Source organism: Quercus suber, unplaced genomic scaffold (genome assembly GCF_002906115.3).
Source record: "Quercus suber isolate HL8 unplaced genomic scaffold, Cork oak 2.0 scaffold_196, whole genome shotgun sequence".
In the NCBI taxonomy this organism is placed as follows: domain Eukaryota; kingdom Viridiplantae; phylum Streptophyta; class Magnoliopsida; order Fagales; family Fagaceae; genus Quercus; species Quercus suber.
The window spans coordinates 673,284-686,298 of record NW_027069654.1 but is presented as its reverse complement, the minus strand read 5'-3'; the positions used below and the strand labels follow the sequence as shown (position 1 = coordinate 686,298).

General features: G+C 33.1%; 2 protein-coding genes across 2 annotated transcripts; both read left to right on the top strand.

Annotated features, from left to right (window-relative positions):
- Positions 1–215: 215 nt before the first annotated feature.
- On the top strand, positions 216–2,934 carry LOC112001162 (peptidyl-prolyl cis-trans isomerase FKBP17-2, chloroplastic). The gene is made up of 3 exons (XM_024033337.2): positions 216–715; positions 2,333–2,377; positions 2,468–2,934. The coding sequence occupies exons 1-3, from the start codon at positions 330–332 to the stop codon at positions 2,820–2,822; spliced, it is 786 nt and encodes a 261-aa protein (XP_023889105.1). The 5' UTR covers positions 216–329; the 3' UTR covers positions 2,823–2,934.
- Positions 2,935–6,989: 4,055 nt separating this feature from the next.
- LOC112001158 (uncharacterized) lies at positions 6,990–12,773 on the top strand. Its single transcript, XM_065779019.1, has 10 exons — positions 6,990–7,087; positions 7,203–7,272; positions 7,407–7,474; positions 8,247–8,308; positions 8,895–8,976; positions 9,105–9,338; positions 10,059–10,187; positions 11,123–11,184; positions 11,271–11,387; positions 12,604–12,773. Exons 1-10 carry the CDS (start codon positions 7,037–7,039, stop codon positions 12,650–12,652), a joined length of 924 nt encoding a protein of 307 aa, XP_065635091.1. The 5' UTR covers positions 6,990–7,036; the 3' UTR covers positions 12,653–12,773.
- The last annotated feature ends 242 nt before the right edge of the window (positions 12,774–13,015 follow it).

The following is a 13,015-nucleotide window of genomic DNA, read 5'->3' as shown; positions in this document are numbered from 1 at the left end:
AGATGCAGCCCCACTTTTACATTCTGAAACTGAAAAGAGTTAATCCTTTCTTAAACGTAACAATATTTGTTTTCAAGTTTCTCTACGATTTTTATGCAGCCAAACACACACAAATAAATAAATAAATAAAAAGAGAAAAGAAAGTAAGAGAGACCCACCACCTAAAATGTAAAATCTATCGCATGTATATGTGGATAAGGTAGGGACCAAAACACAAAAAAGAAAAGGGTAGGGACCAAAGCCCTACTAATTACAGTGAACATGGAATCAACATTCTTCCTTCTCATATCTCTACCTTATCCAAGCTTCTTTAATCTTCCATCCTGAAAATGGCTTCCATCTTTGGCTCACCACCATTTATGTCCCACCCACTCACAAAAACTCAGTTTTCTTCATCATCATCACAAACACCTCCACCTACTCCTCCATCTCCATCAACTCCACCTTCACAACCTCAATCTCCAGCACCATCTCAACAGCTAAGTACATCTTCATCCAACCAACAAGCACCAGTCTCAGTTAACGTCCAACAAGAATTCAAGCCTACAAAGCCTAAGCCTGCCACTGCTGATAGCACAGACTGGATAGCTTCCACATTGACCAGGCGGTTTGGCCTTGGTGCAGGCCTTGCATGGGCTGCCTTTCTAGCTTTTGGTGTAATCTCTGAACAGATTAAGACCCGAATTGAAGTCTCTCAACAAGAAGCAAATACTAGGTTTGTCAACTAACTAACTTCACTATCCGCCACAATTCAGTTTCATATATATATATATATATAAAATAAAAGTCGAAGGATGATTCAGTTTTTGGAAAAGTTCAAGGTGCATGAAACCCTTTGATGGAGAAGATACTTTGAGTGATTTGCAAACCTCTATTTAAAGATATTTTGTACAAAAAAGATTAATTAAGGATAAGTTAAAGAAATTAGCTATTATGTTATGTGTAACGAATAACGATAAATAAGAAGAGCTTAGTAGGAAGTAGGAAGCCATTTAGTACTATCCATTTAAATCTTACTCTAGAAGTAGAGTGTCTAAACGAGACTTCTCCTCAAGAATTATGGAAGAAATCAAATGAGATTTATATGTCGAAATTAGTTGCATTTAAAGAGAGAGTTGTGTCAACTACACATCGAGATAGAAAGCAGGGATCATCTCAAAGCTTTCAATAGATTGGTATTTAGGATCAAGCCTTGTTGCTTTTAATTCTTCATATGATATCTTGATGGCTACACTAGTGTTGGTTGACAAAGGAGACACTCAAGTTAAAATGGTTATAAGAGTTTTCTTGGAGACTAATGGCCTGTTTGGATGTTTAAAAAAGGAGGGGGAGTAGAGTAGAGGGAGGGAGAGTAATCTAATTACCTTGTTTGGAAGTTTTTTAAGGAAGGAGGGGGAGGGGTTTGGAGGGGTTTGGAGGGGTTTCAACTCCCTCTAGCCCCCTATTTTTAATTCCCCTAAATTGGAGAGATTTGGAGGGAGAGTAGAGTACATAAACTATTGACCAAGTAAATTACCTAATTTACCCTTATTATATTAACAAAATTACACAAGGGGAAGGGCTAATTACTCCCTTCCCCCTTACTAATTTTAAAAACATCCAAACAAGGTGGAGGAGAATCATTTTCCTCTAATCTCCTCCCCACTACTTCCCTCCCCTCTACTCTCCTCTACTCTCCTCCCTCTCTAAACTTCCAAACAAGCCATAAAAGTTTAAGAAGCTAACGAATAATTCAGAAATTGGGCATTTGTGGTAAAGTTCGAATCAAGTCGTGCATGGTAGGAGTGTATGGCCTGGGGGAATTTTGATAGGAGAAGTTAAGATAAAGATGGGGACTTAAACTATTGTCATGAGATTGGACATGACATTAAGACTAGGGAAGATTTTTTTTTTTTTAAGGCTGGTTGAATTCTTTGGGCTATCAATAGTGTTAGGTTAAGTATGCTCTACTAGTATATAGTTTTGTATTGTGAAAATTATTTTAATTTGCTCCATCTTTGCTTCTGGTCATTTCTGCTTGCTTTTGTCCACATTCAACCTTGTCTTAAATTTGCCACCTTGTGTTCGAGGAGAAATATTAGACATAATAGAACTCTTTGGGTCCAAACATGTTGTAAAGCTCAAACGTGTACTTATAGGTCAAGCAACCTAGTCTTCCTAGGATTAGAATAGGGTTAGGCTAGGTTCAATATGCTTTGATTATTGAATAGTTTTGTATTGGAAGAATCAATTCAATCTGTTGATTTCTCACATATTGGTTTGATCTTTATATGTAAATTTAGCCATATGGTCTTTAAAACTGCATCCAATAACCATGATTTATCTTCTACAGAAATGTTGAAAAGGAAGAGGAGGTGGTCTTGCCAAATGGCATAAGGTAAAAGTTCTCATTGTCCATAACTTGACAGTATTGGCCTTCGAACTTTGAAGTGCATAATTGTCCTAACATGTACAATTCCCCCCCCAGGTATTATGAGTTGAGAGTTGGCGGCGGAGCTTCTCCAAGGCCAGGGGACCTTGTTGTAATCGATCTCAAGGGAAAAATAGAAGGCAATGGGGAAGTGTTTGTGGATACATTTGGTGGTGAGAAGAAGCCATTGGCACTGGTAATGGGGTCTAGGCCATATAGTAGGGGAATGTGTGAAGGGATAGAATATGTATTAAGGTCTATGAAGGCTGGGGGTAAAAGAAGAGTGATAATTCCTCCTACTTTGGGGTTTGGGGAGAAGGGAACAGATTTAGGTCCTGGTGTGCAAATTCCCCCATTTGCAACTCTTGAGTATATTGTTGAGGTGGAAAAAGTGTCCATTGCACCCGCTTGAGTTTGAATGTATATGGGTAGATTATGACCTCAGTAAAATATGACATTTCTTATTGATTTACTATTTTTTTGCTCGGTAAGTTTTTAAACTAATGAAAAAGAAGAATTTGTTACCTTGGCCCAAAGCATATTGAGTCAGAACTGGAACCATTTTTTTTTTTTTTTATCCACTAGTTTTCGACCTTTTCGTTTAATAGCCCCACTTGTAGTCTAGCATTTCCACATATATATACAAGTTTTATAATTGGTTGGACTGATTGGAATATTTGACCAAAATTACAAATTTTGGTGTTTAAGCATAGTCCAATGATCATGTTATCTTGTTTGGTGTCTCATATATGTTGTTTAAATCACACATTCCACTCTTTCTCCGAGAAAAAAAAAAAAAAAATTTCAAACAACAAACAAATTACATTCTCTTTATATGATTGCTGCAAGATAAGATTCAATTTTAAAATCCTTATTTGATGACATGAGACTTTACCATTGAGCAGATTAAAGCACATAGTTTATTTATTTATTATGGTCACAATTCGTAATTGCTAATAGCCAAATGGTCAAATGACATTGCTTTGATCCCTCCGTCTTAAACTTTAACACAAAAAAGAAGTTATATAGTAATTCTTTTTGTTCATTAAATTGGTTTTAAAGTAAACACTATTCATTCAAATTAAATTAGATATTTCCGACCCCAAAAAAAAAAAAAACTCGTTTTAAACTTGGTTACTTAAATTACATTCCTCCAAACATATATATTCTTTTCATTTATATATTCACTCAAAATTATTTTAAAATTTTCTTATCCTATCTTACAAAAATTTTAAAATTTTTTTACCTCATACATATTTTTCTATGTTTTTGTATTTACCAACTTATGTAATAAATTACTTTGGAATCTTCAAAATATTAGCTTATATCATTATTTATTTGTTTATTTTGATAGTTAGTGTTAGTTTTTAGACACTTGAAAACATATTGTTTAACCTAATTTTATTGCCAAGATACTTAAGTCAATAATGTAGATATTAGGTTAAACATTCATCATACATATCATGTAACGGAAAAGTAAATAATACAAGATATAATAACTCAGAAAAACCAATGAAACGAACTAATTTCAAGAGGAAAAACTTGGGGGAACTATCCCAAGAAGAACAATTTACTATATCAAATAGAAGTTTACAGTAAAAATTATTTAATTCGTAATAAACTTAACTATGATTATCAAATCTAGTTCTGAAACTCTCAAATTTCTTTGATGTGGATTTGCTCCAACATGAACCTCCAGTTCATGCTATAGATCTCCAACATAGACCTCCAGTCTATGACTCCAAGACTACCATTGAAGGTTTAGATCCAGCACTTTTGATGACTGGTATGCAACAACTTTAGATCTACTAGTTCTAATAGTATGTAGATTGTTTTCTGGTAGTGACTTTGAAAGGAGAAAGTATAGAACTTTTTAGATCTCAAAAGAGCGACTCCAAAGTCTCTTCAAAACGTGTCTTCAAGTTTCCTTTAAATATTATGTGAATTAGATCTGAAACCCTAATCACTTACTGTGCTTAATAGACTGTTGGGCTGAAAATGTAATCTGCAAATGCGACTTTCGATCAGTCGAAAATTGCTAAAATCAGATTCCTTAAAATAGTAACTTCCTTGTTCTTGTACTCTGACTTGTAGCACCTTGAACATTGTCTAATTATACATATAGACTTAGCAATCTATATCTACACAAATTAGTACTCAAGATTTGTCAATTGTTCTAAACTTTTTGAATTTAACTATTCAAAATATACTTATCTAATAAACCTATATAAATAAATGCATTCGTACAAACATAAAACAGATCCTTTTTTTTGTTTGTTTTTGAGAATCACATAAAATAGATACATAATACACACACAACACTTGTAGGTTAAAAATGACTACATAACCTATGAATGACAGCTAAATATAAACTAAAGAAAGTTTTAAAATGTGTTTAGACAAAGCAAACACATTAACCTAACCGGTTTCAACTCCCAATTCAAAATTGATTCTAATCTTATTTTTATTCAGTTTGTATTAGAACAGAACCATTTATGTGGTTTGCTCCTTTAAATGAAATTCGAGAATATCTTAGAATACCACAGGATGGAAAGAGGAAAGATCATTAGCGGATTCCATCATATATTATGTGGTATTGGATTAAATTAGAAAATGGAATTAGATATGATAGCTCATAATTAGAAGATGAATTTTTCTTTTTCCATTTTTGTATTTCACAACAAAGGTAGAATTTTGAAGTCTTCTCCAAAAACACTGAAGATATTATTATGAGCTATCTCCATTTGTGCAACTCATGATGCAATAGTGTTAAAGGATCCAAAATTCGACCACTCTTTTCTCTTTTCAAAAAGAAAAAGAGAAAGAACTCAACGAACAAAATTAAACATTATCAATTAGGGTCTTAGGCCTAGACCTGGGGCTGGCCCTAATTGATAATGTTTAATTTTGGTGAAACAAAAAATTGTTGAGTATAATTAATAATCATTAACAATAAATTTTCCTAACAAAAAGAGAATGAGTGGATCATTGTTTATGTCTCTCTTTTCCTTTTCCCATTGTACAATGTGTTTTGAATAAAAAAAATTTGCTATCGTTTTTACAAAAAAAAAAACAATAAATTTTACTCAACAATTTGTAAAAGAAAGTCAATAATACCTAAAAACAAAAACTTAATTATCAATTTTGCTTTTCAAAATACAACTGTTTTAAACAGAAAAATAATAATATGGAAATTTGAATAAAAAATACTTAATTGATACTGTATCAAATATTAAAAACCTCACTAAATCTTATCCCTTTAGACCTCAAAATATATTGAGTTGGTCTTGCTAAATTACAAATAATTTTTTTTTAATGTAGGCAAAATTAGATCTAAAATCTCTTGGACAAAAAAAACTTTATTAATTGACTTTTGAAACTTAATATAAGTAAAAAAAATAGTCATAATTCCACCAAATGGAATATTGAAACCAACTTTTGAAACTTAAGTACAAAAAAATAGTCATAGTTCCACCAAATGGAATATTGAATGTTTCATGGGCTGACTATTATTTGATAGACATTCTTCTTAAAAAAAAAAAAAAATTATTTGATAGACATACGAGACACATTGAATTTCATGTACTTAAGGATCGGAAAACGATGACCAAGAAATCATTATTGATCTTAAAAGTATGAAAATGAATTAAATAGCAGTTGGATTGGGGCATATAGAATATTTTTTCGCCAAATATATGGGTCAGTATAGAAATATCAGTATGAAAACTTGCAAGGTTGTAAATTGAACACAACAGTGCCACAAGACCAACGGTGCTGACTGCTGAAATGAAATCCCAACCACAAGACCCGAATGGAGGAGTATTAACGCCTAACCTAACCAAACCAAGCAAAACGTAGAGATTCTGATAAGGTATCCGCATTTAAAATTAGAGTAATGATATTGATAATCACTACCTCCTTAATTAGTTCTTATTATACACTTAAATACACAGCGACACATGGACAAATATCAATCACTCACTCCTCACCAAAAATATGATTTTACAATTTTAACTAAAACATGATTTCAAAAAGACAGTGTACAGATAAATGAGTAATGCTACAACCACAAACTATTTTACAAATGTAGTCAACTTCTTACTGACTTTCACCTAAACTCACTATTAATATCACTTTTTCATTTACTAATAATCACTTATCACATCAATAGTTTGTAAATTTTTTTGTAAAATAGATTATGAGTCCTTTTTTTTGCGCGTCTAGCATGTCAAGCATTTTGTTTTTTAAACTATTGCACTGTTCATGTCATGAACAGTATAAATAGTCATGTGAACAGTAATTTTAAAAGTAAGCAGTAATCAAAAAATAATTTTTTTTATTATTTTCAGTTTTCAGCAAAATAAGCAGTATTCAAACGCACACTATATATCTAGCATCATTCCAAAAACAATAGATAATAAAAATTAAAAAAAATTAAAAATAAAAGTCAATAGATGTCTTAAACATAAAATATTTTCTTATATTTTATTAAAAAAGCCATTCTAAAAAAAAAAAAGTTTTAGTAGCACGTTAATTTAAAAAATATATATATATATATATAAAATAAAAAAGTGCCACCATTATTCTATTTAGTCATTGGCACTGTTGGGGTAGATCTTCATACTCATGGGAACCGTTATCGACTCCCATTTCTTGGGCTTAACTGCCATTGTCACTGTAATACTCTCTCTCTCTCTCTCTCTCTCTCTCTCTCTCTCTCTCTCCTTGTGAATTTTTCTTTATTGATGTTTGTATAAGCCTTTCAAAATAAATTGGATCTTGGTATTTGCAGGTGGGGTATCAGTTGTTGTTCTTTATAATCACTGCTCTTCTCAAATTCGATAAAGTCACTGACTTTGCTGGTGGGTTTTCTTTCTTTAGTCCTTTTGTTGCTTAAAACGCTAATATGAAATTGGAAATTTTATTGCTTGTTGAGTTGCAAAGCTGTTTTGCACGTTAACTCTGGTTTTCTTGTTTTTGTTGTTTGAATTTGCAGGAAGCACAAACTTTGTTATCATTGCTATATTGACTCTGGTTCTGAAAGGCTCATGGCATTTCAGACAGGTATAAATAATCATGTTTGTGTTGTTGTGCTTGTGCTTGTGCACTCTCTATTATCAGGGGTTGTTTGTGGAAAAATTCTCAAAATTTGATCTTACATTTTTCTTTGATTGGGCTGGACATGTTAACACCCTCTGCTTCACACTTTTGCACAGACTCTTGCTCTTTGAAAAATAACCCAATTTTATTATACTAAGTGGGTATTGATTTACGCTTATGATGGAATCCAAGTTTCTATTTTTGTTAGAATTATAGTTAACTCACACTTTCCTAGTGGTTTAAGCTTTTGGGGCAAATGATAGTTTACCCTGGTATCAGAGCATGTGGTTCTAAGTTCGGACCTTTTCTCTGTTCTACCATCTATTTAAAAATTTCCCCACGTGTTGGACCCTACTTATTAAGTGAGGATGCTTAAACTTTTGAAACAATTGGTAATTTTTTCAATTTTTCTTAAAAAATTATATTTTTTGTTGGATAAATGATTTTTGTGGTTGTGTCCTGATTATTAATAAAAAGAAGGAATTTGTGTCTCTCAAGTGCAATATATTCCTCATGGTTGGAATTTCACGTTTGAGAGAAAGTGATTAAGTCTGACATTTCTAAGTGATTAATATAGCATTGTTGGGTCCAAATCTATACACTTAAGTTTTTAATTAAGGCAGTATCCCAACTTGTCATGTCAAGGCCTCACATAAAGCGTCCATCAATTGTGGCTGGCCAATGTGTTGTTCAACATGGTCTCATTATATATATAATTTTGCTGCTGTGATTTCAGATAGTCTTGACTTTGCTTGTGGTAATATGGGGTCTCCGCCTGGGACTGTTTCTATTAATGAGGTATGATTTATTTGATTCTAACATGAAATGATGAAGTTTATTAGTTAGCAAGGCTAGTCTATGTACAGTTTATTAGACAGCTCATTAAATTTGTGACTTGATTTTAGTTCTTGAAAATCAACTTGACAAAACCTCATATTTTGAACTACCTGGAGTTGTGGATAGATGAAATCTCTGGCATTCACCTGTACCTTGAGGCATGTCCTTTGTTATGTTGTAGGCATCATTTTTGTTTTAGTTATTGTTTTTGATGCTTGGCCCCTGCTTAGTTTCAACCATAGTGGTGGATGTGGACTATCAGTTCTTCTACTCAAATTTTACTTTTAGATTTAATAAAAATTTTGTTTTCTTTTTACACAATTTACTGAATGCTTCTATCTTCTCTTGTATCCTTCCATCTACTTTGGTTTTGGTGTTCTAAAATTAGTTTATATACTTGTCCAAATCCTTTACTTGAATACTTGACTTGCATATAATTTTTATCCCTAGGGCCAGGCCAAACTTAACAATGTTGTTGCTGTTTAGTGCAGTATCACCTAGATATCAACTTCATATTTAATTTTTATTTTCTGGGTACTACGATCAGGATCTTGCAGTGGGGGGAGGATAGGCGTTTTGATGAAATGCGTGCTAGTTTGGGAAAACTGGCAGTTTTCTGGATATTTCAGGTTTTTTAGGATTTCTCTATATCTATTTTGGATTAGCTATGACTGTATACTGGAATTCTAGTTGCCAGTTGGAATGTCTATATATAGTTTTTGACATTCGATATGTGATTTACCCCCCTTCACTGCAGGCTGTCTGGGTGTGGACAGTTAGTTTGCCTGTTACAGTGGTTAATTCAAGCAACAAAAATCCATCTCTCCAGGCTGAGGACATAATTGGCTGGATTATTTGGTCAGTGGGTTTTCTAGTTGAAGCAACAGCTGATCAGCAAAAACTAACATTCAAAAACTCTCCAGAAAATAGAGGGAAATGGTGCAATGTTGGACTATGGCAATACTCTCGTCATCCAAACTATTTTGGTGAGGTTAGTGCTGCCATTTCATTCAGATGCACATATACTTAGAGCTGGTGCTGAATGCTTCTGTTCATGATGCTGCTTAGAAATGTAAAACGCTGTTAACAAAAAAAACCTTGAAAGTAATGATATACATACATATATATATATATATATATATATATTTCTCTGTTTTAATCCATATCGTTTGTAATTGATAATATCTTTCTCATGGTTACTGGTTGCATGCAAGCTGCAGATTTTTTGTGTGCTATCTATCTTATACTTTACTGCTATTACTATAAACTCCTAAATATGAAACTATATCAACGAGTCATAATTTGTAACTACCTATCAAAAAAATAATTTGTAACATCTAGACTTCTTTCAACTGAATAATGGACATATGCACATTTAGGCTGTTGAATTTTAGGTTAAATTACATCCTAAATATGAGTCTCCACCGCTGTGGCACTACAGTATTGATGCTTCAATATATCTGGGTAAAGAAAATAGATAGTTTAATTATGAAAAATTTGATAGCTTTTTTTGAGGAAGTGACTAAAATTAGCCCTTGGTTCTGGGAATCTGGTAACGTATGCTTGCCTTATACATCTCACATGCTCAGAAGCCATACCTCATGAACATGACAATTATATGAATACATCAGATGTTCAACAACATTGTTACATTATTTACCTTGATTTCAATTCTGTAAAATAATGAAACCTTGATGAATGTTGAGCTCAGATTTTCCTCTGGTGGGGAATTTTTGTGGCTTCCACACCTGTACTTGAAGGTGCTGAGTGGCTTGTAATCCTTGGGCCAATCTTCCTCACATTGTTGCTTCTTTTCATCAGTGGCATACCATTACTTGAGGTTTGCTTCTCCTGGCTTTGGATTTAATTACTATATCCACTGCATTCTGAATATGCTTATGATAAATACTGCATAATTCTTACCAGGAATCTCAAAAAAAACCTTGAAAGTAATGATATACATACATATATATATATATATATATATATATATATTTCTCTGTTTTAATCCATATCGTTTGTAATTGATAATATCTTTCTCATGGTTACTGGTTGCATGCAAGCTGCAGATTTTTTGTGTGCTATCTATCTTATACTTTACTGCTATTACTATAAACTCCTAAATATGAAACTATATCAACGAGTCATAATTTGTAACTACCTATCAAAAAAATAATTTGTAACATCTAGACTTCTTTCAACTGAATAATGGACATATGCACATTTAGGCTGTTGAATTTTAGGTTAAATTACATCCTAAATATGAGTCTCCACCGCTGTGGCACTACAGTATTGATGCTTCAATATATCTGGGTAAAGAAAATAGATAGTTTAATTATGAAAAATTTGATAGCTTTTTTTGAGGAAGTGACTAAAATTAGCCCTTGGTTCTGGGAATCTGGTAACGTATGCTTGCCTTATACATCTCACATGCTCAGAAGCCATACCTCATGAACATGACAATTATATGAATACATCAGATGTTCAACAACATTGTTACATTATTTACCTTGATTTCAATTCTGTAAAATAATGAAACCTTGATGAATGTTGAGCTCAGATTTTCCTCTGGTGGGGAATTTTTGTGGCTTCCACACCTGTACTTGAAGGTGCTGAGTGGCTTGTAATCCTTGGGCCAATCTTCCTCACATTGTTGCTTCTTTTCATCAGTGGCATACCATTACTTGAGGTTTGCTTCTCCTGGCTTTGGATTTAATTACTATATCCACTGCATTCTGAATATGCTTATGATAAATACTGCATAATTCTTACCAGGAATCGGCAGATAAGAAGTTTGGGAATGTGACTGGATATAGGCTTTATAAAAGAAAAACTAGGTTATGTTCTTCCTTTCTTCTTTTACTTAATCTTTTAAGTGTATTTTGGAGGAGAAAGTAACTAAGCCTAACATCGTATGTTGCAGCCCTCTAATTCCGCTGCCACCAGTAGTATATGGGAATTTGCCCTCATGGTTCAAAACAACTTTCCTCTTCGAATTTCCTTTCTACAGTCGTAGTCTTCCACAGGAAGGGTCAAACTGGTGAGGCTTAAACTTTCTGCAAATGCTTTTATCTTGACAAGAGACTCATGCCACACTTGCAATCTTCATCTAACTTGGGTTATTGTGTGAAGTTATTTGTTGCTTGTTCTGAATATGGAATATTTTACTGATGCTTGAAGCTATATATCTATTCTATTGGGCAAACAGAATTTCACTTGGGATTGTATTCTTAACCTTGGGAGTGAAATGACTCTATAGTGATATATTATCATATATACCAGCATTACTTACTGTTGTAGTCTTTTTCCAATCTTCATACTCTCTGTGTGTGAAGGGTTAGTGTCTAGATGGTTCATACTTGGACCTTAGATTCCCTTCTCCAACACAACCCTCCCCCAATAGGGCCTGATCCTGTGTGCTAAGGTTGAGCTCATTAGCATTTATCTAATTAAAGTATATTTAGTTATTAAAAAAAAGGCCAAGATAAATAATAAAACCTTTTCGTTTATAGATAGGTCTTGAGTTGGAAGGAGAAATGAGAAACCAAAAAACTAAACAAAGCAAACCGAGCAAGAACCATGTTGCAAGTATTGAGAATGTCCAGTTCTCTCCAAACTTCATTACATTTAAGGTTACATAGAAGATGCTGCAAGTTCCTTCCTGATCTTTCCCTTGTCATCTGTTTGCTCTGTTTCCTACCTTCTTCCTCTTCCCTAGCTGACCTTAATTAAGAGTACCAGACTTCTTTTTACATCTAACTGTAATGTATGAATGTGAAAGAAATCAGAAATTGACTGCTGTTTTCTGTTATTTACTATTACAATAATAATGTCCTTATCAACTTGTATTCCAGACGGAAAACACACACACACACACAGATAACTTTTAGGTTATATATGCTTTGTACCTTGTGAACAAGAACTCGAATGGACATATGTAGCATCAAAGCTGATGGAATGGAATAATGAGATAGTCAACAAGATGGTAATATCATAATTTGGTTTAAGGTTTTGTTTGGATTGAAGTGCATAATTTTTCTTTGTTTGCTTGACTTTGTCATTAATCCTATGCTTTGTTATTTTTTCAAGCAATTTACTGTCTGTGCAAGGTAGTGGACTTTAAAAAAAGTCCATAATTTATGATTTTATTATATGGCTTAAGGTTTTAATTGGCAGTGCATTGCTTTTCTGTATTTGCAAACTTTTGAAGTGTTGATAATACCATTTTTCTGGTTGTTCGTTACCATCTGTGCAAGGTATAGAACAAGCAGGGGAGAAAGTAGTGATGGATTGAAGATGCGTTAGTTCTTCATGACTCTTTGATTTGCAATGTTTTATTTCTCTGTCCTATGGATGTATGGTTCATCACTTTTCTTCTCTATGACTACTATTATGATAAATGAAATTCTGATTTGTTAATGTTCAAGCATGTCCTGTTATCCCCAACAATGTTCATTTAAAAAATAATGAATGTTCATTTACTAGCTGGAAGCGAGTCTAAAGGGTTCTTCTTTAAAATTGTTTCCTACATTTAAAAAAAAAATTGCATGTAGTAAGTGCATCATATGCAATGAACAAGAAGAAATGCATTTTTTGTTTAACAATACATGATGCAGCACAAAGTCAAAATATAACTTCAGTATTGACACCAAACTCACAAACCCGAGG

What these genes read in the sequence shown, in the direction of transcription:
- LOC112001162 (XM_024033337.2), top strand. Translation starts at nt 330, where the DNA reads ATGGCTTCCATCTTTGGCTCACCACCATTTATGTCCCACCCACTCACA. An exon ending in CAACAAGAAGCAAATACTAG is followed by an intron (nt 716 to 2,332) that starts GTTTGTCAACTA and finishes TATCTTCTACAG; the next exon opens with AAATGTTGAAAAGGAAGAGG. An exon ending in GTCTTGCCAAATGGCATAAG is followed by an intron (nt 2,378 to 2,467) that starts GTAAAAGTTCTC and finishes TTCCCCCCCCAG; the next exon opens with GTATTATGAGTTGAGAGTTG.
- LOC112001158 (XM_065779019.1), top strand. Translation starts at nt 7,037, where the DNA reads ATGGGAACCGTTATCGACTCCCATTTCTTGGGCTTAACTGCCATTGTC. An exon ending in GCTCATGGCATTTCAGACAG is followed by an intron (nt 7,475 to 8,246) that starts GTATAAATAATC and finishes CTGTGATTTCAG; the next exon opens with ATAGTCTTGACTTTGCTTGT. An exon ending in GTGGCATACCATTACTTGAG is followed by an intron (nt 10,188 to 11,122) that starts GTTTGCTTCTCC and finishes AATTCTTACCAG; the next exon opens with GAATCGGCAGATAAGAAGTT.